General features: G+C 42.4%; 1 protein-coding gene across 3 annotated transcripts; it reads left to right on the top strand.

Annotated features, from left to right (window-relative positions):
• The first annotated feature begins 5,719 nt into the window (after window positions 1–5,719).
• kmt5c (lysine methyltransferase 5C) lies at window positions 5,720–24,768 on the top strand. 3 transcript variants are annotated; one of them, XM_016996506.2, is made up of 10 exons: window positions 8,079–8,138; window positions 9,118–9,358; window positions 11,532–11,679; window positions 11,831–11,996; window positions 12,712–12,821; window positions 13,577–13,740; window positions 16,465–16,484; window positions 16,987–17,123; window positions 17,674–17,858; window positions 18,390–24,768. In XM_016996506.2, the coding sequence occupies exons 3-10, from the start codon at window positions 11,570–11,572 to the stop codon at window positions 19,205–19,207; spliced, it is 1,710 nt and encodes a 569-aa protein (XP_016851995.1). In that variant the 5' UTR covers window positions 8,079–8,138; window positions 9,118–9,358; window positions 11,532–11,569; the 3' UTR covers window positions 19,208–24,768. The 3 variants fall into 3 exon arrangements, with proteins under 3 accessions (XP_008116689.1, XP_003225920.1, XP_016851995.1); XM_008118482.3 differs by lacking the exons at window positions 8,079–8,138; window positions 9,118–9,358 and adding an exon at window positions 5,720–5,811; XM_003225872.4 differs by lacking the exons at window positions 8,079–8,138; window positions 9,118–9,358 and adding an exon at window positions 5,855–5,954.
• Window positions 24,769–26,431: the final 1,663 nt, after the last annotated feature.

Here is a 26,431-nt window from a genome sequence, read left to right as displayed (position 1 = left end):
CATGGCTCAATGTTAGGTAATCCTGGGAGTTGTAGTTTGGTGAGCACCAGTGGTATTTGGCAAAGAAGTCTCAAGTCCTTGCAAAACTACAACTCCCAGGATTCCATATCACTGAATTATGACAATTAAAGTGGTGTCAAACTATAGAATTCTGATAGTATATAATAGATGCACCATCAAGTGAAGATTTGATCCTTGTTCTCCAAAGTCTTAGTTCAACGATTCAGCATCCCTTATGTAGAATTCCCAAATCCAAAACACTTCCAGATCCAAAATTGTCCACATAGTGGCTGAGGCAGTATCACGTTGGCTATTTGATTGTTCAATGCACACAAACATTGCTTCATGCCCCAAAGTATTTACAATATTGTGTATACAAATACACAGTCAGGTTATGTGTATATACACGGTGTATATAATAATAATAATAATAATAATAATAATAATAATAATAATAATAATAATAACTTTATTTTTATACCCCGCCCCATCTCCCCGAAGGGACTCGGGGCGGCTTACATGGGGCCAGGCCCGATAAAACAAACAAATAACAGTAACAAAGCAACAAAACAATTATCCCAGTAAAAAACATCAACATCAATAAAAACAATTATTAAAATCAACAAGCAGGATACAGTGTTAAAAACAGGAGACTAATTCGTAGAACCCAGGCGAATGTATAGTGTTACGAAATGAGAAAGGAAATCTCAAGTTGAATGGACAATAAAGTGCTGTATAAAATGGCAAGACAACAACAATGGGACTATTATGGAATGGACAGATAGATCAATCCAGCAACAACTAAACATCGAAGGCCTTTTGGAACAGCCAGGTTTTTAAGCTCTTCCGGAAGGAGAGGAGGGTAGGGGCCTGCCTGATCTCTCTAGGGAGCGAGTTCCAAAGCCAGGGGGCCACGATGGAGAAGGCCCTCTCTCTCGTCCCCACCAACCGCGACTGCGAGGGTGGTGGGAGCGAGAGAAGGGCCTCCCCCGACGAGCGAAGAGAACGTGTGGGTTCATAGAGGGAGATGCGGTCTCTAAGGTAGGTGGGTCCCAAACCGTTTAGGGCTTTGTAGGTGATAACCTGCACCTTGAATTGGGCCCGGAAAGTAAATGGCAGCCAGTGGAGCTCCTTAAACAGAGGCGTTGAACGCGCCCTGTAATTTGCTCCGGTTAGAAGCCTGGCTGCCGAACGCTGTACTAGTTGTAATTTCCGAGCCGTCTTCAAAGGCAGCCCCACGTAGAGTGCATTGCAATAGTCCAGTCTAGAGGTAACTAAAGCATGGACCACCCTGGATTTGGATTTGGACCCCATGTGTAAGATATATCATTATGGACACATAAGCAAATGCAAGTGTTCCAAAATCTGGAAAAGCATCCAAAAACCAAAACAGGCAGGACATTTTTTTTTTAATTTTAGGGAAAAAAGTGCTTAAGTTTGAAACAAGTTTCTGGTTGCTTGGCAGTTACTATTAAAATAGGCTTAACTACAGCAGATACTCAGTTAACCAATATCCGTGGGGATTCATAGATGCCAGATAAGCCACTTGCTATATTTGTTGTTATTGTCATCACCACCACTCACTATATTTGTTGTTGCTCTTATAGTGATAGTGATGTGATTTTACGTTTCTGTTTGATAAATAGGAGACGAGTCTGGAAGCACTGAGATTTATAGAGGCAAAGATGCTCTAAAGACTCTGATAAGACATTTCTTTCTGACTAATATCAAATAGAGATAAAGACTTTTGCCTGGTATGAACCAGTTAAAGAAAAAAAAGTGTTCATTACATACAAATATTCACACCTACTTTGATGCTAATGTATTGATGCATCAATTATGCAATGGTTTGTCATAGTCTCTCAGCAGAGCTTTTATGTACACAAGGTTATACATTCCTGTACACGTCGCTGTACCTTACAAACGAAATTCCACTTTAGAAACTTTATTTCAAGGACTTCTTTTTCCATTCTACAGAATGCTAAGAATGTAAGGCTGATTGATTTATTTTTTATTTGGAAGTGTTTTTAAATTCAAAGATTCTTTGCAACAATCGCCACCCACTATTTCTGTTGTTACTGTTATTACTATTACCATTTACTCAGTGGCCAAAGAGGATGCCAGCAGAGAAAGTTCTCAAAAAGTACTGACATACTGCAATTGCAAACACAGAGCATTTTAATTTTATTTCTAGCTATTCAAGAAACCCTCACCAGCTCCTAATTGGTCCAAATACGGTCCAGCTAGGATCCATGATCTGAGTGGCTCAGGACTCTCTAGGACGTCACCACTGGTTGGCTTTTCTTGGTGGTGGGATATTCAATAAACTATCTGCAAGAAGGACATGATCAGAAACCAGTATGGTGTGGCAGTGGGAAATGAGCTCCTAATGAGTTTGATGAGCTGTGAACACAATGGGACTTTAAACTAATTATTTGAATATTGCTTCCTAGCTCTAGGAAGGGTGAGACTGTCTTGGGTGATGGATTTTCACACAAATAGCCCCGGTTTCATCAATGGGAACAGGAAACAGACCTGGCGAACTCTGACGTAAACTCTGATTCCCTCCACATCTCCCAGTTTATTGGGAGGGGATTATGGGAATTAACAGAAGGGGATTTGGGTGTGATCAAGCAGCATTCCAGAGAAAATTCATACAAGAATTAATGTCAGACAAAAGGGCACACTCGCTCATTAGGCCCATATAATTATGAAAAATTATGCATTTCATAATTTTTGGGTTTGATTTGTTGATATCAGTTTCAATGTTTATTTAAAAGATTTTTTTTTTTGCCATTTGCTTGAGATTTTCGTTTTTTGAGACAGCCGGGTGTTGTTTAGGCACCCACGTTTTGAAACCCAAGTCTGTCGTGGGTTATTGCACAAGCAGAGCCATGGCTCATTTGCAGATTTATTTATTTATTTGCAGCATTTATACTCCATCCTTCTCACCCTGAAGGGGACTCAGGGCGGATTACAGAACACACACATGCGGCAAACATTCAATGTTGTTTATAGACAGACAAGACAGACAATTGAACATAGGCTTTCCCCATCTTCGGCATCTTGGAGGCTTGTGTTCGGTTCAGGGTGTGTGTGTGTGCTGTCACTCCATCTCCCTGCCAAAGAGATTCGTTCATAACGTCCTCCTTTTTTCATCTAATCCAGGGGTCCTCAAACTTTTCAAGTGGAGGGCCGGTTCATGGTCCCTCAGACTGTTTGGGGGCTGGACTATGATAAATAGTCCAAAATTAGGATTGTTGTTGTTGAATGCCTTCAAGTCATCTCAGACTTAGGCCAACCCTTAGTCTAAAGTTTAGGACAGGGGCCAGGTTGATGACCTTGGATGGTGACATCCGGCCCATGGGCCTTAGTTTGGTGAACCCTGATCTAGACAATCTCATAAGACCATAGGTAAGCAAAGAGACCTCCAAAGACCATCTAGATCAGGGGTCCCCAAACTAAGGCCCGGGGGCCGGATGCGGCCCTCCAAGGTCATTTACATGGCCCCTGCCCTCAGTTTTATAATACAATATTTTACTATCAGTTTTAATAATATCATATATTCTATATACATATAATATTGATAATAATATTATCATGTTATACAATATAATATTAATAATACCATATAATAATATTAATTATATGTTATATATTACATATAATATTACAGTATAGTGGTATAGTTCAATATGATGATATATAATGCTAATGTTGTGCTATGCTAGTAATATAATATATTGTATGTACATACAACTGCTCCGAGTCTCCTTCGGGGTGAGAAGGGTGGGATATAAATGTAGTAAATAAATGTAGTAAATGAATAAATAAATACTTTTTGACTTAGGCTCGCCCAAAGTCTGATATGACTTGAAGGCACACAACAACAACAACAATCCTAATTAACTTGACTATCTCATTGGCTAGAAGCAGGCCCACACTTCCCATTGAAATCCTGATAGGCTTATGTTGGTTAAAATTGTTTTAATTTTTAAATATTGCATTGTTCTTTCATTGTTGTTGTTGTTTTGCATTACAAATAAGACATTTGCAGTGTGCATAGGAATTTGTTGAATTTTTTTTTTCAAATGATAATTCGGCCCCTCAACAGTCTGAAGGATTGTGAATCGGCCCTCTGCTTTAAAGGTTTGAGGACCCCTGATCTAGATGGTCTCATAAGGCTATCAGAAGACCATAGATAAGGAAAGGGACCCTCAAAGGCCATCTAGACAGTCTCATAGGACCATAGGTAAGGAAAGTGACCTCCAGAAGCCATCTAGATGATCTCATAAGACCATAGGAAAGCAAAGAGACCTCCAAAGACCATCTAGATGATCTCATAAGGCCATCAGAAGACCATAAATAAGGAAAGGGACCCTCAAAGACCATCTAGATGGTTTCATAAGACCATAGGTAAGGAAAGGGGTTCCCAAAGGTCATCTAGACAATCTCATAAAACCATAGGTAAGGAAAGGGACCCTCAAAGGCCATCTAGATGGTTTCATAAGGCCGTAGCTAAGCAAAGAGACCTTCAAAGACCATCTAGATGATCTCATAAGGCCATAAGTAAGCAAAGAGACCTCCAAAGACCAGGTAGACTTAGGTCAACCCTAAGTCTAAAGTTTAGGACAGGGGCCAGGTAAATGACCTTGGAGGGCCGCATCCGGCCCACGGGCCTTGGTTTGGGGACCCCTGATGTAATCACTGGCACTTCCTAATGGGAGCCTTAATACCTCCCTGTCTTTCAAAAAAGTGGTCCCTGTTTATCTACTTGCATTTTGCTTTCAAACCTCTAGGCTGGACCTTGCTAGACAGAGCAAATCATGAGAAATATCTCTGTGAGTGACAGCCAACAAAAGACTGGCAACATTCTGGAAAGACTTGAATAGTTGAATCCACAATAACAAGTACAGTAGAGTCTCACTTATCCAACATAAACAGGCCGGCAGAAAGTTGGATAAGCGAGTATCTTGGATAATAAGGAGGGATTAAGGAAAAGCCTATTAAACATCAAATTAGGTTGATTTTACAAATTAAGCACTAAAACATCATGTTATACAACAAATTAGACAGAAAAAGTAGTTCAATAAGCAGTAATGCTATATAGTAATTACTGCATTTACGAATTTAGCACCAAAATATCATTATATATTGAAAACATTGACTATAAAAATGCGTTGGATAATCCAGAACGTTGGATAAGCGAGTGCTGGATAAGTGAGACTCTACTGTAATGTAACAAACCTATAGAATCCCGCCTGTTAAAAAATGGGCACATTGCTTCTAAACTCTATTATTGGCCCCTGGTAGTTAAAGGCGGGATTTAAGTATGATGAGCACCTCCTTCGACCAGTGAGCATCTTCTTCGGCAAGGGTAGGCGGGGCTCTCGCACAGTGAGCGTTATTATCCTATAAACCAATAGGAAACGCAAGGGTTGTCTCGATATCCAATAGAAAAAGAGTTGGGTGGGCCATGGATGCTTCTGAAAAGGGCGCGACTGAAGGAGGAAGGTTCGAAACTGGTCCTCCAATGGGGAGTCTCGAAGCCGGGCTGCGTCCTCATTCGACTCCGGAAGGCGGGAGTAAATACAGACGGTCACTCACATCGCCCAATAGCTTGAGAGAAGGCTCAAACGGCCCAATAGGAGGCCGCGAAGGGACCTTGAGCGGCATTGCCGCCGAGCCAATCGGCGTTGCGGACGAGGGTGGGAAGAGCGGGAAGACGGGGGAAGCTGTCTTCATTTGAGGGGCACAATGGAGGGGGACAACGGCCGGGAGGCGGGAACTCGGCTTTGACCGACGGTTGAGGTAACCAACGGCGAGCCGGGACAGCCGCGATGGGCTTGCCAAGCGGCCAATCGTGTGGGTGGGAAAAGGGCGGGCGCGCGGCGGGAGGCGGGGCGTGCGCCGTGTGGAGACCGGAGGGTGAGGAGACAGAAGGGCTGTGGGAGGTACGTTGTGTGGGGAAGAAAGGAAGGGAAGAACCCCTCGGGAGGAGGGGAGGAGTGCGGGGAAAGTCCGCTGGGGACGGGCGGGAGGACAGGGGAGGCAGGTGGCCCACGAGGCCGGGGAGGGGGAGGGGAGGGCCTCTCTCCATGTCTAGGTAACCATTATTGTTGCTGCTGCAGCTGCTGCTATTAATGACATGGCCAATTGTTAGCATAGCTTCTTATTATAGCTACCCATTATTCTCCTCCTCCCTCTCCTTCATATTTTTTATTATAGCCACCTCTTATTATAACCATCCACCATTTTTGTTGTTATCATAGCCACCTCTCATTATTTTGTGTTTTTGTTTTTATTGTTATAATTGTTGGAATTCAACCCCGCAGTGCTCAAGTCTGTAGTCCTCACTGAGGAACACTTAACTAGCTTCAGAATAGGCAAAGGGAATCGCTTCCCCGCCGACTCCTGAATGTCAATTGGAATGTATCTACAGTATTTGTTTACTCTCTGGATTGCTGTGAGTTCTCCGGCCCGTATGGCTATGTTCCAGAAGCATTCTCTCCTGACGTTTCGCCCACATCTATGGCAGGCATCTTCAGAGGTTGTGAGGTCTGTTGGAAACTAGACAAGAGGGGTTTATATATCTGTGGAATAATGTCCAGGGTGGGAGAAAGAACTCTTGTCTGTCTGAGGCAAGTGTGAATGTTGCAAGTGTTTCCAGACAGGAAATAATCACGGCCAGTTAACACCTCCCAACAAAGGATTCCCCCGAGCAGGAAGCAGCCAGGCTTTGAAGCTTTAAGACTATTTAATGCTAATAAAAGTGGCCAATTGCAACACACACAGTCTTAGAATAATAGAATCATGGAGATGGAAGAGACCTCATGGGCCATCCAGTCCAACCCCCTGCCAAGAAGCAGGAAATCACATTCAAAACACCCCCGACAGATGGCCATCCAGCCTCTGCTTAAAAGCCTCCAAAGAAGGAGTTTACACCACACTCTGTGAGAGTTCCACTGCCAAACAGCTCTCACAGTGAGGAAGTCCTTCCTAATGTTCAGGTGAAATCTCCTTTCCTTTAGTTTGAAGCCATTGTTCCGCGTTCTAGTCTCCAGGGCAGCAGAAAACAAGCTTGCTCCCTCGCTATGACTTCCCCTCAAATCTTTATACATGGGTCTCCTCTCAGTCTTCTCTTCTGCAGGCTAAACATGCCCAGCTCTTTAAGCCGTTCCTCATAGGGCTTGTTCTCCAGATACTTAATCATTTTAGTCACCCTCTGGACACATTCCAGTTTGTCAACATCTCCCTTTACTTGCAGTGCCCAGTATTGGACACCGTTCCTCTGAGTATTAAACTCACATATAGTCAATGCATTTGATTCATGCAATTCTTTCAGTAGAACAGTTGTTCTCAACTTGGGGTCCCCAAATGTTTTTGGCCTTTAACTCCCAGAAATCACAACAGCTGGTAAACTGGCTTGGATTTCTGGGAGTTGTAGGCCAAAACCATCTGGGGACTCCAGGTCGAGAACCACTGCAGTAGAAAATATGTCTCTTCCAATGTTCCTTCCTTGGACATGGAGCCAAACATGCCAGCATCAAATGGGCTGCAAGTCAGGAGCTCACACTGAGTACCAAGGATTCAGTAAGCCCAGGAGCAAACATTCAGTAAGCCCAAATCATAGAACAAACACTCCTCAGTTATACCCCTTTGGAAGTGGCCCAAACTGATTGACTTTTATTATTCAGCCTGTGGTTTGCAATTAATCAGAGCCAGTCTTTTCCTCTTAAAACACACCTGGTAGTGATCCCACAGGATCTTAACCATGTACCTTAGTAGTGTTTTGAGGTTTTTCCTCTTGTTTTGGAACTTAGGCCCCTTCTGTACAATGAAATAAAATCCTACATTATCTACTTTGAACTGGAATATATCAAAGTGTGGACCCAGATAACCCAATTCAGAGCAGATATTGTGGGATTTTCTGCCTTTATACTCTGGGTTATATGGCTAAGCGGAAGGGTTAGAGATATGCTTAGACCCAATTCTTTCCTATTAAGGAATGTAGTTCTTATTTGAAGATAAACCTTTTGAAACTTTATAAATTGAACTCTGCATCTTTGTCTCCTAAGCTCAAGAATTTGTTTGCAGCCACAACACTTCTGCTTGCTGGGAGCTGACTACACAATTAAGTATCCTTGATTGTATTTTGGATGCTCTGCTACTTTTCAGAGAATTCCCTAAAAATAACCACCCACAATTGTTTTTGTTCTTATTGTTATCATAGCTACCCACTATTTTTCTTGTTAATCCTTTACAGTACACTCTCAGTACACCGGCAACCATGGGGATTGGAAGTTTCTGGTGGCCTGAGAGCTGCTATTTAATGTAGGCCTTACTTAATGTAGGCCTCATGCTATACCATACCATAAATTATATTGACTTGATAGTCAGATTAAAATACAGCAATTAAAAGCAAATAAAGACAAGCATAACTTAATGTAATACAGTTTTACTGTGTTATAAAAACAACTTTTTTGAAAATGTAAAGTATTATTTATTTGATTTTTTTTGGCAAGTTTTTTGAGAGTTATGATTGCTTGAGTTCCGGTTAGCTGAGAGTCTATTGTTTTTCCACATGATGCCGTGGCCTGAGCCTATGACTCTGGAGACCAGGGTTCAAATTCTTTTTCAGCCATAACTACCTCCTGGGTTCCTTTGGATGAGTGAATTATCTCTCAACCTCAGGAAGATCAAGAGAATGCAGCAATAGGATCACCTAAAAAGTTTCCGTAAGTCAGAAATGTCTTGAAAGTAACAAAGATTGAGAATTCTCAATCCCTACTCAGCCATACCCATTGGGTTCCCTTGGATATGTCTCACTCTTTTCGTCTCAGAGGAAGGTCAAGAGCAGTTTTGACCCTCATTTCCAACTTCGTGGGCCCTTCCAGACAGGCCCTATATCCCAGGATCTGATCCCAGGTTTTCTGTTTATCCCAGATTATCTGGCAACGTGGACTCATATAATCCTGTTTAGAGCAGAACACCTGGGATCAGATCCTAGAGTATAGGGCCTGCTTGGAAGGGCCCTGAGACTAATTTAAAGGAGGAAAGTAGAATATAAATATAGCAATAATAATATAGTTTCCTTAAGTCAGAAATGATGTCAAGGAATGCAACAACAAAATCCTGAGAATTCTCAATCACTGCCCAGCCATGACTACCCATTTGAGCAAGTCACGCATTCTCAGTCTTGCCAAGAAAGCGTAGTGATCAGTTCGCCAGAAGTGACCTGAAGGCACACAACAACATTACCAAGGAATTGAGAATTCTATATCCCCACTCAGCTATGACTACCCTTTGGGCCCTGGATTTCCCCATGGCTGACTTTGCTACCAAAATAAGGATCAAGGTGAGGACTCTGGAGATGTCTGGATGGATGGTGTTTTTTATGCAGTACCTGGGCTGATAACACTGCATGAGGTACACATTCTTCCAGTGGCACAACTTGAAAGCAGAATTTAAATTATTTAGTTCTATTTAAGATTGTGATTTTGAAAGGGCCAGCTGCTCTTGTGATGTGAATAGTCTTTATATTACTACATAAGAATGGGGGTGTGAGTTAATCAGTTGTCTAATGTAGAATTAGGATCAAAGAGAGTTCCAGTTTTTTGCCTTGAGACTTAACTGCAGGCCTGACAAAGGTTTCCTTAGAACTGATCTATGTGGGGTTCACTTCTTCAAAAGCTGAGAGTTATGTCCTTAAGCAAAGCAATGAGGTGATTATAGTCTATTTCTAAATGTAGGTCATGACTGTTGTCCGGAGCAACATGCAGTGGGATTGTCAATGAGATGACCTTAGGTCCATCCCATTCTGAGACGTCCTTGATATGCAACTAGGAAGCAAAACAGTGTCAGAGGTTTTTATGTTTACTTGTTTTCTTCATAAGCAGTTATGTCAAACTAACAATAAAGACTTATGTCTCCTACAGAGACATCTGTATCTGTTTTTCACAGCTGGAAAATTCCTGGTTTCCTGAAATTGTTAACACTTTGCATTGGGGGTGCTTTAGGCAATCTGGCCTGGGGGAAGTGGCCCCAGTAGTCACCCCTTGAACTTTTGGTTGTTTTTGATTTCCTTCTGAAACTGCTGGGCGGTTTCAAGGAACAAGTATCTCCAAATCAGCTTTTTGGTTGTCTGGTGTAAAATACATGTAGCAATTTGTATATCTTTTATTGAGCTGGTCTTTGGATAAAATGAGGATAGCACACTGTCGTCCTCTGCCTCTGTGGAAATGGAGTATTTGCTTCCCACACCTACACTGTGAAACTCTACATTTGCCAGAGGACTTGGGTATAGAGGGATAAGGGTAGATTGAGAGCATGAACATAGCAAAACTGGAAAGAATGCCAATATAATAAATATTGAATCTGGTGAATCATGTGCTGTGTCATGTGTTCTGAATTCCAACTGAGTATTTCTAATAAGAGACAGAATTGATATTGATAGGGATGTGTGCTTGCTTGAGTAAGATGGCAGCATTCTTAGTGTCTAGACATGCATCTTGGATTTGAATTTTGTATGTCCATAAAAAACTCACTATCCACACTTGTTTATATATTTAAACATTAATGACATGGTGGGTTAGTTCAGTTGTGGTTTGGCTATAATGACTATGATATCATAATTTTAAGTATACTGGAACAGTTCTATTAAATATATATTTAAAAATGAAGGTTTGTAGGGAGCCAAAAGAGACCATATTTGAAAACTACAATAGGGTGGATGAGAGGGGACAGTGCCTGCAAAACTCATAGTACACTTTTCTCATTGTAATTAGGGATAAAACTTAATTTTGAGCTTAATTAAGAGACAGGCACAGCTCCACGAGCCCTTTGTCCAGAAACAGATCAAAGGCTGTATTGTCGAATGCTTTCATGGCCAGAATCACTAGGTTGCTGTGAGCTGTGTGGCCATGTTCCAGAAGCATTCTCTCCTGACGTGTCACCCACATCTATGGCAGGCATCCTCAGAGGTTTCCAGGAAACAGTCAGGGCCAGCTAACACCCACTGACAAAGGATTCCCCCAGGCAGGAATCAGCCAGGCTTTGAAGCTGCAAGGCTATTCAGTGCTAGTCAAGGCGACCAATTGCAACATTCACATTTGCCTCCCAACAGATAACAGTGCTTTCTCCCGCCCTGGACATTCCACAGATACATAAACTCCACTTGCCTAATTTCCGACAGACCTCACAACCTCTGAGGATGCCTGCCATAGATGTGGGCAAAACATCAGGAGAGAATGCTCCTAGAACATGGCCATAAAGCCTGGAAAACTCACAGCTATTTAGATCATCCCAACTACCTTTCCTTGGAGGGAGAGAAGAGGAGGCAATTAATTCTCTCCCACTCTTTCATCCTATATTATGTCTTAATTCAATTGTAAGCTTAAGGGTAAGGAATAGTTTTGTTGTTTTATTTGTAAAGCACCATTTACAGACGGTGGCATTTAAATAAATTAATAATAACAATAGAGCTTCTTCCCTGAGGTGACTTAAACTTCCTGTGCTGTCTCTTTCCACAGGCAAGTAGGTCTGGGTACAGCATGCTTCTGGAAAGAAGATGGGTTCCACTCGGGTGACTGCAAAGGAACTATGTGAAATTGATGACCTGGCTACAACACTCATTCTTGACCCTTACGTTGGCTTTAAGACTCATAAAATGAACGTCAGGTAAGGGACTGAGATTGGAAGGAATTGGAATCTTTAGAGTGCAACATAGGACAGGAGCTACAAAGCTTGGGACGTAAGAGGAATAATGCTTTCAGGTTTCACAGGAGAGCCTTCTCTTTCTTTCTTTCTTTCTGTGTTTTCACCACTGCAGCCCACTGCCAGCCATCAGAAGGAAGCACCATTTGCGAGAAGCAGTAGAAGCTTTCAGGAAGCGCAAGGACCTCGAAGCAGCATATCAGACCCTCATGCAGGGTGGGTGGGCCTGCCAGTACTTTGCAAACCGGAGCCGTCAACAGGAGGCTGCCTTCAAGACTCATGTAAAATTTTCTCTGCTTTCTGGTCTGGGTAGAGTGGGTGGGGTGTGTGTTAAAAAGTGGTTTAGGTAGTAACTTATACTTTTGATATGTGGAAATTAGTTATTGTCAAAACTAAACAATAAGCATGCTTTTGTGTTAATCAGTAATTCCTGTATCATGTTGGTATGAATTAATTGTAAATCCTCACTCTGTTGTGGTGCCCTTCATTTCTAGGTTACACAAAATATGTGGAACAAAATTTTGCCTTGTTAATATATAAAGCAGGTGTGGGTAGCCTTATCTCATGCCAGTTGCAATTACCCATGTGCTGTTCAACTGCTTCTTAATCATAGGAAAGGGTGACAGCAGAGAACAGAACTGGAAAGAAAGGCATAGATTGCTCTCTCTCACCATTGACAGTTGTTGTGTTTTTAAAAAGGAGCACTAGAGGCAGAACTCCCTCATATGATGTACATTCAGCATATAAACCAAACTGGCTGACAGAAGAAGCACTGGTTGATTTCTTTCGTGGTCTTTAGTGCTGGTGTCTTAACAAACTTCATCTTCCATGATTTCATAGCACTGAGCTATGGCAGCTAAAGTGTCAAACTGCACTCATTCTACAATGTATATCTACTTTTAGAGGTTGGAGTGTTCTGGTTGACTTTATGTTTATTTAGGAAGACATCCTCCAAATCCAGATTAATGGGATTTGTTCTTTATCTTGGTTCTCCAGATATTTCGTTACCTTCGTATTTTCCTTCCTGAAAGTGGTTTTGTCATCAAGCGCTGTAACCGATATTCCCTGGAAATAAATGGTGCCCGGGTGGTCTCTGCAAAATCATGGTAAGTTGTGACTCTCTCATTTTATTTTGTGGTATAATTAGCCGGTTCTTTTTTTCTTTATTATTTATCAATATTTTTAGTATTTATAAATGAAAAGTGATTTAAACCTGTGTTTATATGGTGCTTAATATGTTCTCTGGCTGGCTTGCAGCATAGAAACATTGAAATACAGTTAGAAATCATAAAAACATGTCTGTACAATGTAGCATAAAACTCAAGTTGTGTGGAAGTGGCATCCTCAGACTTGAAAATGGCAACAATATTTCAAAGCTCTAAGCACCAGTTTAAGTGTTGGAATACAACTTGAGAGACCAGGGTTCAAAACCTCAGCCATGGAAGCTCACCCGGTGGCCTTGGGCAAGTCACATTCTGTTGCCATCAGATGGGGGCAAATGCAAACCCTTTTTGAACAAATCTTGCCAAGAAAACACTGGCAGGTTCACCTTAGGATTGACATGCGTTGAAGGCAAGCAACAACAGCATTTTTATAAGACTTGGGAGAATTGAAAGGTCTTAATCTGGTACAGGAAAACCCACAAAGGAGGTGCCCACAGAGGCTGTCTGGAGAAGCATTTTACAGACAGGGTGACAGCACTGAGAAGGTCCTCTTCTCAGCCTTCATGGACAGGAAAGGATAAATGACAAAGTAGGCATAATATTTATCAGTTGCCCTTTTCTGCTGTACTACATGCTGTATTGTGACAGCAGGAGCATTGCTGATTTACAAGAGTATTTCTTTTAACCTCATCTATAAGGAGAAAGAACGATAAGTTAGAACTCCTGGAGGGTTACATTGCAGACCTGACAGAACAAGATGAGAGCCTCCTGCGGACAGGCGAAAACGACTTCAGCGTCATGTACTCCACACGGAAGCAGAGTGCCCAGCTGTGGCTGGGACCTGCATCCTTCATTAATCACGGTAAGTGGAAGTTTCTAGCTAGTCTTAGCTGTGTCTCTTAGTCCTTGTTCCAAAGGTCTTTGCTAATTTTCCTCTTCTCCCTCAGTGCTGCTAGAAACTTTCAGGTCCTGGCTTAGTTTCTGCATCAGGAAAGCTCTGTAATGATAAAAGCTAATGATTTTAAATATAATTTGACACTTGATCATGCACATTCTAATAATGAATTAAAGATGTCTATTTGCCATATAATGTAGAACACATACTTTATTTGTTTAGTGAAAACTGTCCTCTCCATCTTGGCAGTCTTATAGTCACTTGTGCTAATGCAAAGCAAAAGTCTCCTGTCACATCACAGACTCCATTTTCTACAACCTGATTCTTCAAGTTTGAGATGGCATGGGCTGAACTTGTGACCTTCAACAAACAGAATATGTGCTTTGTAATGGACTACAGTGTTTCAAACAATCTTAACGATTTACCAATCCGTTTGTGGAGTAGTAGTCTCATTTAAAAAGTTTTCCTTCGGCCATCCCTTGAGTTACTGTTTTTAAAAAAGGCAATTTGCTCATTTAGATATAATAATAAAATTATTGTCATGATCTTATGTTGGATAATTGTTTTCCTGAATCCACTTGCAGAGTGCAAAATGTTATCCAGGCCTGGGTTCAGTACCGAGACGGCTTTGGTCGCCTTGGTGGATGACCTCCGCAGAGAGCTGGAAAGGGGGAGTGTGACCTGCTGGTTCTCTTGGACATCTCAGCGGCTTTCGATACCATCGACCATGGTATCCTTCTGGGGCGGCTCTCTGGGATGGGCCTTGGGGGTACTGCACTGCAGTGGCTCCAGTCCTTTCTGGAGGGTCGTTCCCAGTTGGTAAAGCTGGGGGACACCTGCTCGGACCCCTGGCCATTGACCTGTGGGGTCCCGCAAGGTTCTATTTTGTCCCCCATGCTTTTTAACATCTACATGAAACCACTGGGAGAGGTCATCCGGAGTTTTGGAGTACGGTGCCATCTCTACGCGGATGACACCCAACTCTACTACTCTTTTCCACCTAAATCCAAGGAAGCCCCTCGGATACTGGACCAGTGTCTGGCCGCTGTGTTGGCCTGGATGAGGGTGAATAAACTGAGACTTAATCCTGACAAGACAGAGGTCCTCCAGGTCAGTCGTATGTCTGATCGGGGTATTGGGTGGCAACCTGTGCTTGACGGGGTCACACTCCCCCTGAAGGCGCAGGTCCGCAGCTTGGGGTTCCTCCTGGATTCAGGGCTGACGCTTGAGGCTCAGGTGTCGGCCGTGGCCAGGAGGGCCTTTGCACAATTAAAACTTGTGCACCAGCTGCGACCATACCTCGAGAAGTCAGATCTGACCATGGTGGTCCATGCCTTAGTTACCTCTAGACTGGACTATTTCAATGCGCTCTACGTGGGGCTGCCTTTGAAGATGGCCCGGAAATTACAACTAGTACAGCGATCGGCAGCCAGGCTTCTAACTGGAGCGAATTACAGGGCGCGTTCAACGCCTCTGTTTAAGGAGCTCCACTGGCTGCTGTTTACTTTCCGGGCCCAATTCAAGATGCAGGTTATCACCTACAAAGCCCTAAACGGTTTGGGACCCACCTACCTTAGAGACTGCATCTCTCCCTATGAACCCGCACGTTCTCTTCGCTCGTCGGGGGAGGCCCTTCTCTCGCTCCCACCACCCTTGCAGTCGCGGTTGGTGGGGACGAGAGAGAGAGCCTTCTCCGTCGTGGCCCCCCGGCTTTGGAACTCTCTTCCTAGAGAGATCAGGCAGGCCCCTACCCTCCTCTCCTTTCGTAGGAGCTTAAAAACCTGGCTCTTCCAAAAGGCCTTTGACACCTAATTAGATGTTGGACTGATCCATCTGCCCATTTTATAATAGCCCCCATTTCGAGATGTTGCCAATGCTATTTGCACTTTATTGTCCATTTCTACCGGCACATTCTGTTCTGGATTTTATGAATTAGTCTCCTGTTTTAATATTGTATGTTTTTCGTATGCTTCTTGCCGATTTTAATGATTGTTTTATTGCTATTGATGTTTTACTGGTGTAATTGTTTTATAGTCGTGTTACTGATATTGATTGTTATATTGAGCTAGGCCCCATGTAAGCCGCCCCGAGTCCCTTCAAGGAGATGGGGCGGGGTATAAAAATAAAGTTATTATTATTATTATTATCCTTAGACTTATATTATTTCACCATTCTGCAAAGTCCACTAAATAATTTCCTCTCTCCAGAGTTACTGGGAATTTAACAGAATATCAGACTGTCCCCAACCATAAGGCTTGAAACATGCCTTCAAAAATAGACATTATTGGTATGGTGTATTAGATCCCACACTTGTCATGGCATAGCATCTTTGTCTTTGATTGCATATGTTTTCCACCCTTTGATGGAAATGGCGTTATAAATAAATGTTGTTACTGTACAGCTACCTTATTTAAAGTCAAGAAGGCTTCAGTGTACTTAGCACATGGATGGATATCTCCCTAGGAATCTAAATTTTGAACCTAGGCATGAAGAAAGGCAGGGTGTAAATAAGATATTTCCGAAATTGGTTGCTGTTTGAGTGGAGGTATAACTCATAGCTGATTCGTCTGTACTCTGCACTGTTACTGACAGGAAAGGAAAGTGAATATATGGCATTTTTGTAATGTGTATCTGTTTCTTATCTTTACATTCTTCTTCCCCAAAACATGTCTGTCACATGGAACCACTCAGACTGTAGGCCAAATTGTAAGGTAAGGCATTTTTTCTTAATATGGAGGGATATAGTAGTCCCTATGGACAGTATCCAAGTTATGCACTTTGGATAAGCCATGAACTTCGGATAAAAAATATTTTGGGGGGGAGGGGAATTGCATGCATAGAAAGGAAAGAGTGACTGAAGCATTTGAGAGGGTCAAGAAGCATGGTCTCCAAAACCTGCATATTCTGATGCCACTTCACATCATTCCTACCCTTTCATCATCTTGTGGGTTAGAAATTGTAATCTAATTTATCTCAGAGCTACAAAAATCTAGATATAGGCTGTCTTAGCATATTGGAATACTAGTATAGAATGGCCTACACTTATGCCAGGTATTGTTATGTCTATTTAAACAAACAGTCTTGTGAAAGGACAAAATTTCTGACTGGATTTTTGAAGGGAAAATAGAGTCTATTTATTTTCTCAAAAAGATCTTCAACCTGACTTTGTTCCATTGCTGCTCCCCCTCCCCAAATGCTTTATTTGTGCTACAGTTTGTCCCAATGGATGGAAACATTGCCTGCGTCAAGGTGCTGCGGGACATTGAACCAGACGATGAGATCACCTGCTTCTATGGTGATGGCTTCTTTGGGGAGAACAATGAATTGTGCGAGTGCTACACTTGTGAAAGGTGAAAACAGGGCAGTGGCATCTCTTGTGTTGGGAGCCAAGGATGGTGGGATTCTTAAAACAAATAATGTAGAGCACGGGGAAATATTTTACATCTACATAATTTTCCGCATGTTTACACAGTTTAATAGCCACATCTGCAGACAGAAAGTGAAGACTGCCCAGGGGAGATAACTTCCACCCTCAAGGGAGTGGTCTGCTCCTGCACTTGGTTGCTAGGTAGCAAAGCCTTCGAGGGACTCAGTGTGTCTCTTTGTGGCCATCATAGAATCTTCCAAAGAGAAGCTTTAACATCTTATGGGTTAAGCGGAAAGCAATAACCATCTTTCTGCCTCAGTATATCAGTGAATAATACCTTTCCATCGTCTACTTTAAAAAAAAAACAACAGTCATTTGTACTTCTTTTTTTTTGCTAGCTGTCTTGAAGATTTGCCTGGCAGGAAAGCAGTATATAAAGATTTTATATAGTCATAGTTAAGGTCTCTTTGGTTAATGCCAGTTCTTGTCTTGTTCCACTGCCTCCCCACCCATTTTCAACCATTGCATCTCAGGAAGGGGGGAGGAGCCTTCCGCCTCTTGAATCAGACACCATCTCCATCTATCTCAGACAATGAGAAATACCTGCTTAGGGAGACCGATGGCCGTCTTCAGCGGTGGAAAAACCAGTCATGCAAGTTGGCACAGCGCAGTGGGAAAGTAGGACGTAAGACTCGGCGCAGGAGGGCACGATTACGTGGTGAGATATTTAAGAGTGATGTGTGTAATGTGCAGTGTGTAGTTCGCAATGCTTTATGGTGGCCTGTTTGATCTTGCAGAAGAGATACCTGTTCTTTCCTGCCTTTGTCCCTCACTTTCGTATTTGCTTTCTACTTGCTCTATAGTCCAAGGGAGTACCTTGGAATTTTTGCTTTGTGGTGTGAAATGAAGGATATCCTTTGACCCTGAGGCTAGAATGCCATACGGGTACCCTTTGGCTTCAGAAGACTATGTGCAGCCAACTGGATAGCCCTACACTTTTTCATTAAAAAACACCCCTAGGGTGGGTGTTCCTGGGCATGAGTAGTGTTGCTGTGACAGAGTTGCATCTCATTTTTGGGGCTACTGAGGCAGGGAAAACCCGCTGGGGCACGGAAGAGTGAAAAATGCTTTTTGTGTGATGAAGGCAAAGTGGATGATGATTGCCATAGTGAAAGTGGATTCAGGTTGCTATCTAACAATAGGAAAGGGAGCATTGTTTTGGGAACTGACTTCCTTTTTTCTTCTCCAGGTACTTTACGTAGATCTTCTATTCGCTGGTACTTTAGGATGCTAAAGCCTTTATACATCCCAGTACATGACTGCTTGGCCTGCAGTGCACATAGATGTAAGATTCATAAGCAACTCCTGGTACGTCTGATTCGCTGTCCTCCTTCTATGCTCCCTGTATCACATCTCCGGCATTCGAGGCGCTCAAGGGTCCAACAGGATTACTCCTTCATGAAAAAGCACAATATGACCTGGTTAGACCGGCGCAGCTTGGTTGTGAATCTTGGCAAGAGGGTACCCTTGGACTGGGTAGGGTTGCAGACAGACAAAGTATCTGAGAATGGGGATCATCAACTACACAGCAGCAATGTGGAACTTAGCCAGGGAATTGAGGAGCATCCCACAGGAACTGTGGAGAATCACACTGAGGTCACAGAACCACTTGCCTCAGGAGAACAAGCCCCATTCAGGTCTTCAGACCCTCTTTCCTCTAGCCAGCTACTCTACAGAACAAGGAGCATGGCCAGGAGGCAAGCTAAGCTTTTGCCCAAATCCCAGCTGGCTCTACCAGCAGTAGACCCCAAGCTTGCTCAGTATGCTCATGTCAACCTTGAGGTTCCCCCCTTAGAAGGCAGTGAGCACTGGGAACAGCCTCCTCCAGACCCATTGGAGAAGGAACAGGTAGAGGAGCAGGTAGAGGAGCAGGTAGAGGAGCAGCCTCCTCCCAAGCAAATGGTCTCCTTCCCTCCCTTTGTGCCACCCAAACGGCTGCGACTGGTGGTGAGCCATGGCTCTATCAACCTTGAGATGGCGTCAGGCTCTTGTGAGGAGCTGTCTTAATCTGGCTGTACCTCTAGGTACTGAGAAGAGACTGCATCTTCTTACTCAACTAAATCTTGATAAGCCAGGGCAAAATCCATATATGTTCTTTTTCTTTTGGGCCCCTTCTACACTGTCATATAAACCAGATTATCAAATCAGATAATCCACATGATCTGCTTTGAACTGGATTGTATGAGTCTATACTGCCATATAATCCAGTTGAAAGCAGATAGTCTGAATTGTATATGGCAGTGCAGAAGGGGTCTCTTTGCATGGGGCAAGACGCCTTCTCTCATCCGTTCTGATGTGACATCCACAAAGGGGAATAAGAACACAACACTGTGTTCCATTTTTTTCTCTTTTTTTCCTAATGCAGATTCCCCCCCCCCCCCCCAAATTTTTTTCCTTCCAGGGTGCTTTCTCCATTAGTCCCACACTTCTTTTGTTTTAAAAGTGCATTCCACGATCTAACCAGTCCTTAGTACACACCTTTGAAACAAGCCATATTAAAGGCTGCATGGATTTTTGGGATCACCACCCCGTGTTGTCCTCTCTCTGAGCTTTGCTTTCTGTCCTCAAGACTACTCCTGTGCTCTGACTCTAGGTGTGCCCATTCTCTGGTTTGTAGCAGTTCACCCATGGACTTTTCTACATGCTCACATGGTGCTTTTTGCTGTTTGTCACCCTATCAAAGCTGTGAAGCTGGCGTAGGTCATGTGACTTATGGATGAAGGAAATTTACATCCAATCAGGGAAGTCTCTAATCCATTGAAGAAAACCAGCAACCGGAAGTGCATAATTGCATGGAACCCAAACTCTTTAACCCATGTAACCTGATGGCGGCGGCTGCTTGCTAAACAGGCTTATTTAGGGAATTATACTGTTTCCCTCCCTCCTCTCCCACCTCTTTTTGGGTGCCTACTGTTAAAAGACATCTAATTTTCTAGTTTTTAAAGCCACTTTTGTATTAGGTCTGTCTTTATCTCTTCTCTCTGCTGGGACTTTTAAACAAATGTGTACCGGGAACTTTTTAGACTCCTAATAAACTCAAAGCATTCAGGTTTTTATATTTGATACAGTTGAGGTTTCATAGTGTTTCAGAATATCAGTGCATTAGACAGTTTTATGCAAATATTTCACACTAGTTAAGTGTTGGAGAATGAAACGCTGTAGTTTTGCTTCTCAGCTCTAGTCAGGGGACTGCTTGGCTCAGGGGCATTGTGGTTTGGCACCTTCCCTTTGTGAGGTGTTGACTTGAGCAGGATAAATGCCTCTTACTTGCCTAGTGGTTGCTGTGTTTGGTTTAAAACCACTTGCAGCATATTTGCCCACTGCCCTCTCTTGGCAGTGCTTGGGATTTCTAGCAGATGGGTCCTATTGCAGTGCTTTGGGATCAAACTGCAAGTTTAGCATCTGGTGCCGGGAGCTATTGGGTAGATGGGAGAATCATACCCAACTGTTTTCTGAGAGTGGTTGCTTTGTTTTGCAGTTGGCAGTTTTATGGAGAACTTTGTGGTGCTCTCTGGAAGTGCATAGGCAGGAATCATAGGAGAGCCTATGATTTAATCTTTCACTTCTTTTGATTTTGGCCTCCACCTTGATGTATTTCAGTCTTAAAAGAAGTTTCTCCATATAACATTTGAAAGACAGATGTGCATATGGAAGTTACACTATCTTTAAGGCTGCAATTCTCCGTATATGAGGGGGTTAAATCTTCTTCAAGTATCCTTCTGAGTAACCATGATAGCATCCAGCTGAAAAGCTCCTTGATCTCTGGCTTGAGGAGTCTGTCTTAGAAAACCTTTGTAGTTGCCTGGTATGTATTTTAGCTCTGAGATGAACAGTGTATTGTAGTTCAGGCCTTCTGCTGTACACAGCTCTGCAAGTATAGGTGCTGATTTCTGGGTAATAATGTGTGTGTGTTTGAAAGTGATTTTTAGGCAATAGTTTGTGAAGAGGTATAAGGGCACAGTTTGCAGTTAGGATGAGCTGTATGTATTCACCTTGTCTCATGTGCAGGGAGCATTGGTAAAACTTTTTTAAACTTGGTTTCTTAGTTTAAACTGTTTGGACACCACGGTAATCCACAGGGACCCTGGTTTATCAGGAGAGAGTAACAAGGTTGTGTGACCTCTCTAATTTTTCCCACTTACAGCTGAAACAGCTAAACAAACTATAATCTGAAAGTCTGGGGTTTATTTATTGTGACAGCGGATACTCTGATTTATTTTCTTCCCAACAAGTTTGAGAAATCCTGGGTGGGTGGGTGGATTGGGACACAAAGCAACTAACAACTTGAAAAGTGATGCAGCTAAAACATACAAAAAGTAAATATTTAAAAATAGAATTAAATTAAATTAAAAGACAACTATAGCATTAAAACTGTTAAAAACCATTCTATGACAATACAGTACCCCCTAACCCAACTGCTAGAAGGACAACAAGAAGGGGGTGCCTTCTGGTCTCCTTGGGAAGGGAGTTCCAGAGTTTAGGGGCAGCCTCCCCACCAACTTCACCTTTGATGGTGATGGGACTGAGAGAAGGTTGTGGTGGTTGTTAAAGAAAGAGGCCAAAGTACTAGTTGTTATTGGGTATGGCTGTTTCTGCTGCTAGTGGGAGCAGCTAAATAGCATGTTTCAGACACCCATCTCCATCTATCCCCATCCATGTTGCTTTTCCTCATTGAATCAGGTGTCCTGCAGTTTCATGGGCTACTGTAAGGTTTGAACAGGGCCAGTGGATCTGGCGAGTTTTTTCTGAACCCCGAGGCAACATTGGAAGAAACAGCCTCATGGCATAACCTTTACAGAAACACAAAATATCTACTACCCTGACCCAATAAAGTATGTTTATTAGTATAACTGGTTTCTACTGTGAACACCAAAATCAATTCAAATTCTGTTTGGAGTAACTTCATGGATGATGGCAACTGAACATACTCAAATGAAGGCATCTGAGAAATGTGCCCAAGTGGTCTGTGAAAAGCAGTCTCCCACATTTGTGGAGAGCACTTGATAAACTGCAAGATAGAAAATACTGAATATATGCTGGAAATTTAAGCCATTTCCCAGAACCTTCACATTAGTATACAAAGCTGCTCCAGAGTGCAACATTATTTACAAAAGAGAATTAGGAAATGTCAATACACACTGATGCACAGATGAAACTGCATGTCTTTCCCTGCTTCCCAAATTTGTATTTGTGTCACTTTCAGATAGACTTTTAAAATCTTAAACCTCTATAATTTAATACCATGTTCTAGACCACTGGTTCTCAACCTGTGGGTCCCCAGATGTTTTGGCCTTCAACTCCCAGAAATCCTAACAGCTGGTAAACTGGTTGGGCTTTTTGGGAGTTGTAGGCCATAACACCTGGGGACCCACAGATTGAGAACCACTGTTCTAGACAGACAAACCCAGTCATCATTTGTTAGCTGAGCAACCTTGTTTATTTTAAGTACAACACCTTGTGCTTATTGTGTGGCAATGTGCAGCTGTATCCCAATAGAGCCTAGGCCCAAATTGAAAGAAATAAAGAAGATTATTGGCAATATTAGTCCTTTATGGGGAGAAAGGCAGGATAGAAAATAAAGTTAATAATAATGACAATATATTACAAGGCATGCATTTTCATTTCTGTATCAGCATTTGAATGCAACACAATACCTGTGCTAAAGAACAAGTGTATTTCTGTTGTTGCCAGCCTGCTCCAGGCTCTTTCTGATAGGAGTGCCCATACTTGTGTTCCTGCCTGCTGCTCTGTCCGTTTTTGTGGCTGTTCCATGTTTGTTATTAGTAGCCAGCTAGTGCACAACTTTTAGATAGTAGCTGTTATGGTGGTTTGGGGGTGGGGAGAGGAGGAGGGTGAGATGATGAAGGGCTTGGACGGGGAAGGGGGTGGGTGGGTTGGCGGGTGGGTATTGCTAGCCAGGACACTGAATGCTCCCTGTTGAAGGGTGGGCTGGGGCTCAGTTTTCACCTTTCTGTGCCTCTTGTTTTCCCCATCTTTTAAGGTGGGTTTGTACTTTAAGCTACCTCGTTTGGGAAGGAAAGCGTCAAGACACCTCTCCAGCCTCTGTCTTTGATCTGCTTTCAATCCTGTGTCCGTTTAGTCTCTCCTTCCTTCTCCCATCCTCACCCTCATCCCCATCCCTCTTACATTAAAAAAATGCATGTTCTCATGAATGGATAGTAAGTCCAGCTGCCTTCTGTCCTTCCATCCTGGCTAAATGGGTTTTCTTTTTCTCCTGATCAGAAGCTTCTCAGGGTTGGTCCTCTTTTGGTTTGCCATCATCTCAACTCCATTCAGTCTGATCTTTTGAAGTCAACCTCATTCTTTTTGCCTTTCCATGCTCCAATCTCTGTTCTCTTCCCAGATGATACCATTGTCTGTTACATTGCTGTTTCCATCTACTGTGAGAGAATGTTTAAAGCATGCTTTTTGGCTTGGAGCCAGTCAACCGCCATTTCAAATGAACACAAAATTCCATAAAAACTATGCTCAGGAAGCTGAGATATTTTTGACCCCTGCAAAAGGGGTAAATAAGGAAACTGGACATGAGAAACTCTGGATGGCTGGGTTCCTCAGGGAAGGGTGAGGTGGAGGGTTGCAGAGGATCACTTTTTATCCTGATGTTTTCAATTCTTAACTCCAGTACATTAGTCATGCCTTTTGTGGTAAAGCCATTGCTAACTTCAACTTGATCTGACTTTATAAAAAGCTGTGAGTTGAACAGCCCATAATATCCAGGATCTGGGTGTGATATGTACTGCTCTTTGCTCTCTATTCAGTGTAATATTCCGAGTGCTTAATTTAAATATAGGGCTGTTCCAGCACTTGTCCATCCACAATAAGGACATTTTTTAAAAAAAACAATTAAACTGGACAAGTCTGTTTTCCCCCCCTTGCACAAAAATGGAAGAGGGGAAAGGGGTGATGCCACAATTGAAGTACATACTTCCAGGGCTGTATATACACATCTCACCACAAACCAAACTCAATTTTTATAGATTAGGAAAATCAATGTAGTTTTCATACTTGTTGGGTTTTTTAAAAACTTTTGTTGTTGGGATGGGCTATGGAGGCTATATAAACTTTGGCCACAGGAAATTCTGATCATCTTCCTGCCTACCTTACTCTTTTAGCTTTTTAAATGTAATGAGGCTCCCAAAATCTCAAACTCGTCATCGCAGCCTTGCAGGCTAGAAACTTTTTTTCAATGAAAGGGTCCAACTTGACCTGCATCCAGATTTAAATTCTGGATTTTGTGCAGTATGATGGTGGAATGCACAGCCCTGGGTGTATGTTGGTTTGGGTTGGGAATTGGGGTGGGTTGGGGGAGGGAACGAGGGAGGGTGTGTTTTTTAATGGTGCTATATTGAAGAGGGTGGTTGGAGGGTGCTCTCAGCTCCTGATGTGGGAGTTTGAGGCCTCAGGGTAGTTCTTGCCCCCACAATCAGGCCGGTATCCTGAAGAGGGGGTGGAGGCAGAACCTTGTGTTTGTATTTTTAATGGTGTGTGTGTTAGGGGAGGGTATTACTTTTTAAAATACTTGATTGGAATAAAATCTTTTAAAGCTATATCTGTGTCTTGGTGTGCCACTTAATTCATATAAGAGTTAAATGTAATACGTGGACTCAGGTACGTATTTCCCATGTCTTGAATTGTGTCAAATGATAGGAATCTACGAACCACCGCGAAGACCAAGATCTTCTGGGGAGGCCCTGCTCTCACAGACACGTTTGGCGGTGACGAGAGACAGGGACTTCTCATTGATTGTTTAAATAAATAATTTATTTGGTTTGAGCATGACATTCCCAGAGTGTGCCCAAATACAACAAACACTTCCTCTAAAACAGTAGTAGAATCCCTTTGCTGATAGATGAGTTAAAGATAAATATATGTTCATAAAATTGGATCAGAAAGGAAACTTCAAAATTTGGACAGAGATGCACTTATCAATATAAGTACTGTAAACATGTTAAGGATGCGGCTATAAGCTATTTATGGGTCCATGTGGAGGATCAGGGATGGAAAGAACTATATTATGGCTTTGCCCATTGGAAGCAGTATTGAGACCAAATACCCACATAGAATCAACATATAGGGAGTATCTTACCAAAGAAAAAGCAATGGAAACTTCAAGGGAGAGAGAAGTTAGTGATAAATGACTGGCTGCTTCTACCAATTACATTATAGATTTACAAAAAATGGGTAGGGTTTTTAACTAGAAAATCTGAGTTAGAGAACATTTTTTAAAGGGTAACAGCGGATCTTCAGACTATACAAATATATTTGAGAATATAACTTAGAAGACAAATAGAAACTGATGATTTTGTGGGCTAAGGATTTGGGAAGAAATATTGATTTGGAGGATTGGGAACATCTCTGGAAAAGGGCTTAAATTATTGATAGCCGATTCAGTTAGAGAAAATACGGTATGTATAAAATGTTTTATAGAAGCTACATAACCCCAGAGTTGATGCCCAAAACAAGTTGCCGAGGGGAATGCTGGAGATGCCAGATGCAGAAAGGCTCTTTTTTCATGTCTGGTGGTCCTGCAATATAGTACAAATTTTTTGGGAAAAGGTGGTTATAGAAACTAATAATATCACCAAACAGGCTAAGAAAAACCTGGAAATGTGCCTTTTAGGATTATTCAGAAAGCTTAGTGTAGGAGACGAAGAAATTTGCCAATACAGCTTTGTTGCAACAAGACTAACAATAGCAAAATCTTGGAAAATGGAGTTAACCTTTAAAATTTGGAGAGATAAAGTACTAGAGTATATCCAAATGGCCAAGCTAACAAATGGTATTAGAGGAAGAAATAATGAAGACTTTGTAGGTAAATGGAGGCTGGCATTTGGTTGGCTGGAAAGGAAGACAAAAGAGATTTGAAAATAGCCACAAAAGGGAATTTAAGATACAAAAGTAGATGCTTGTTAGATACGAGATCCACATTGAGTGGTGTTGGAGGTCTTGGGTGATGGGTCCATGGGTGGGGTAAGAGGTAGTGGTTTGATCAGCGATAATTGTACAGTCATTAATAGTTTGTATATGATTTGCATTAGATTGCTGTACGATGTCTTGTTAACTTTTTATGTATTTTTTTCTCTTTTTCTTATTTTTTCATTTACACAATATAAAAATGTATCCCCTCCCCCAGGCCCGTAGCCAGGATTCTGATTCACGGGGGGGGGGGGGGGGAGTCTGAGTGAGAGAGGGTCAACCCTAGCAAACCTT

Source organism: Anolis carolinensis, chromosome 6 (assembly GCF_035594765.1).
Source record: "Anolis carolinensis isolate JA03-04 chromosome 6, rAnoCar3.1.pri, whole genome shotgun sequence".
NCBI lineage: Eukaryota > Metazoa > Chordata > Lepidosauria > Squamata > Dactyloidae > Anolis > Anolis carolinensis.
The sequence above is the reverse complement of the archived record's forward strand: the minus strand, read 5'-3'. Positions and strand labels throughout refer to the sequence as shown.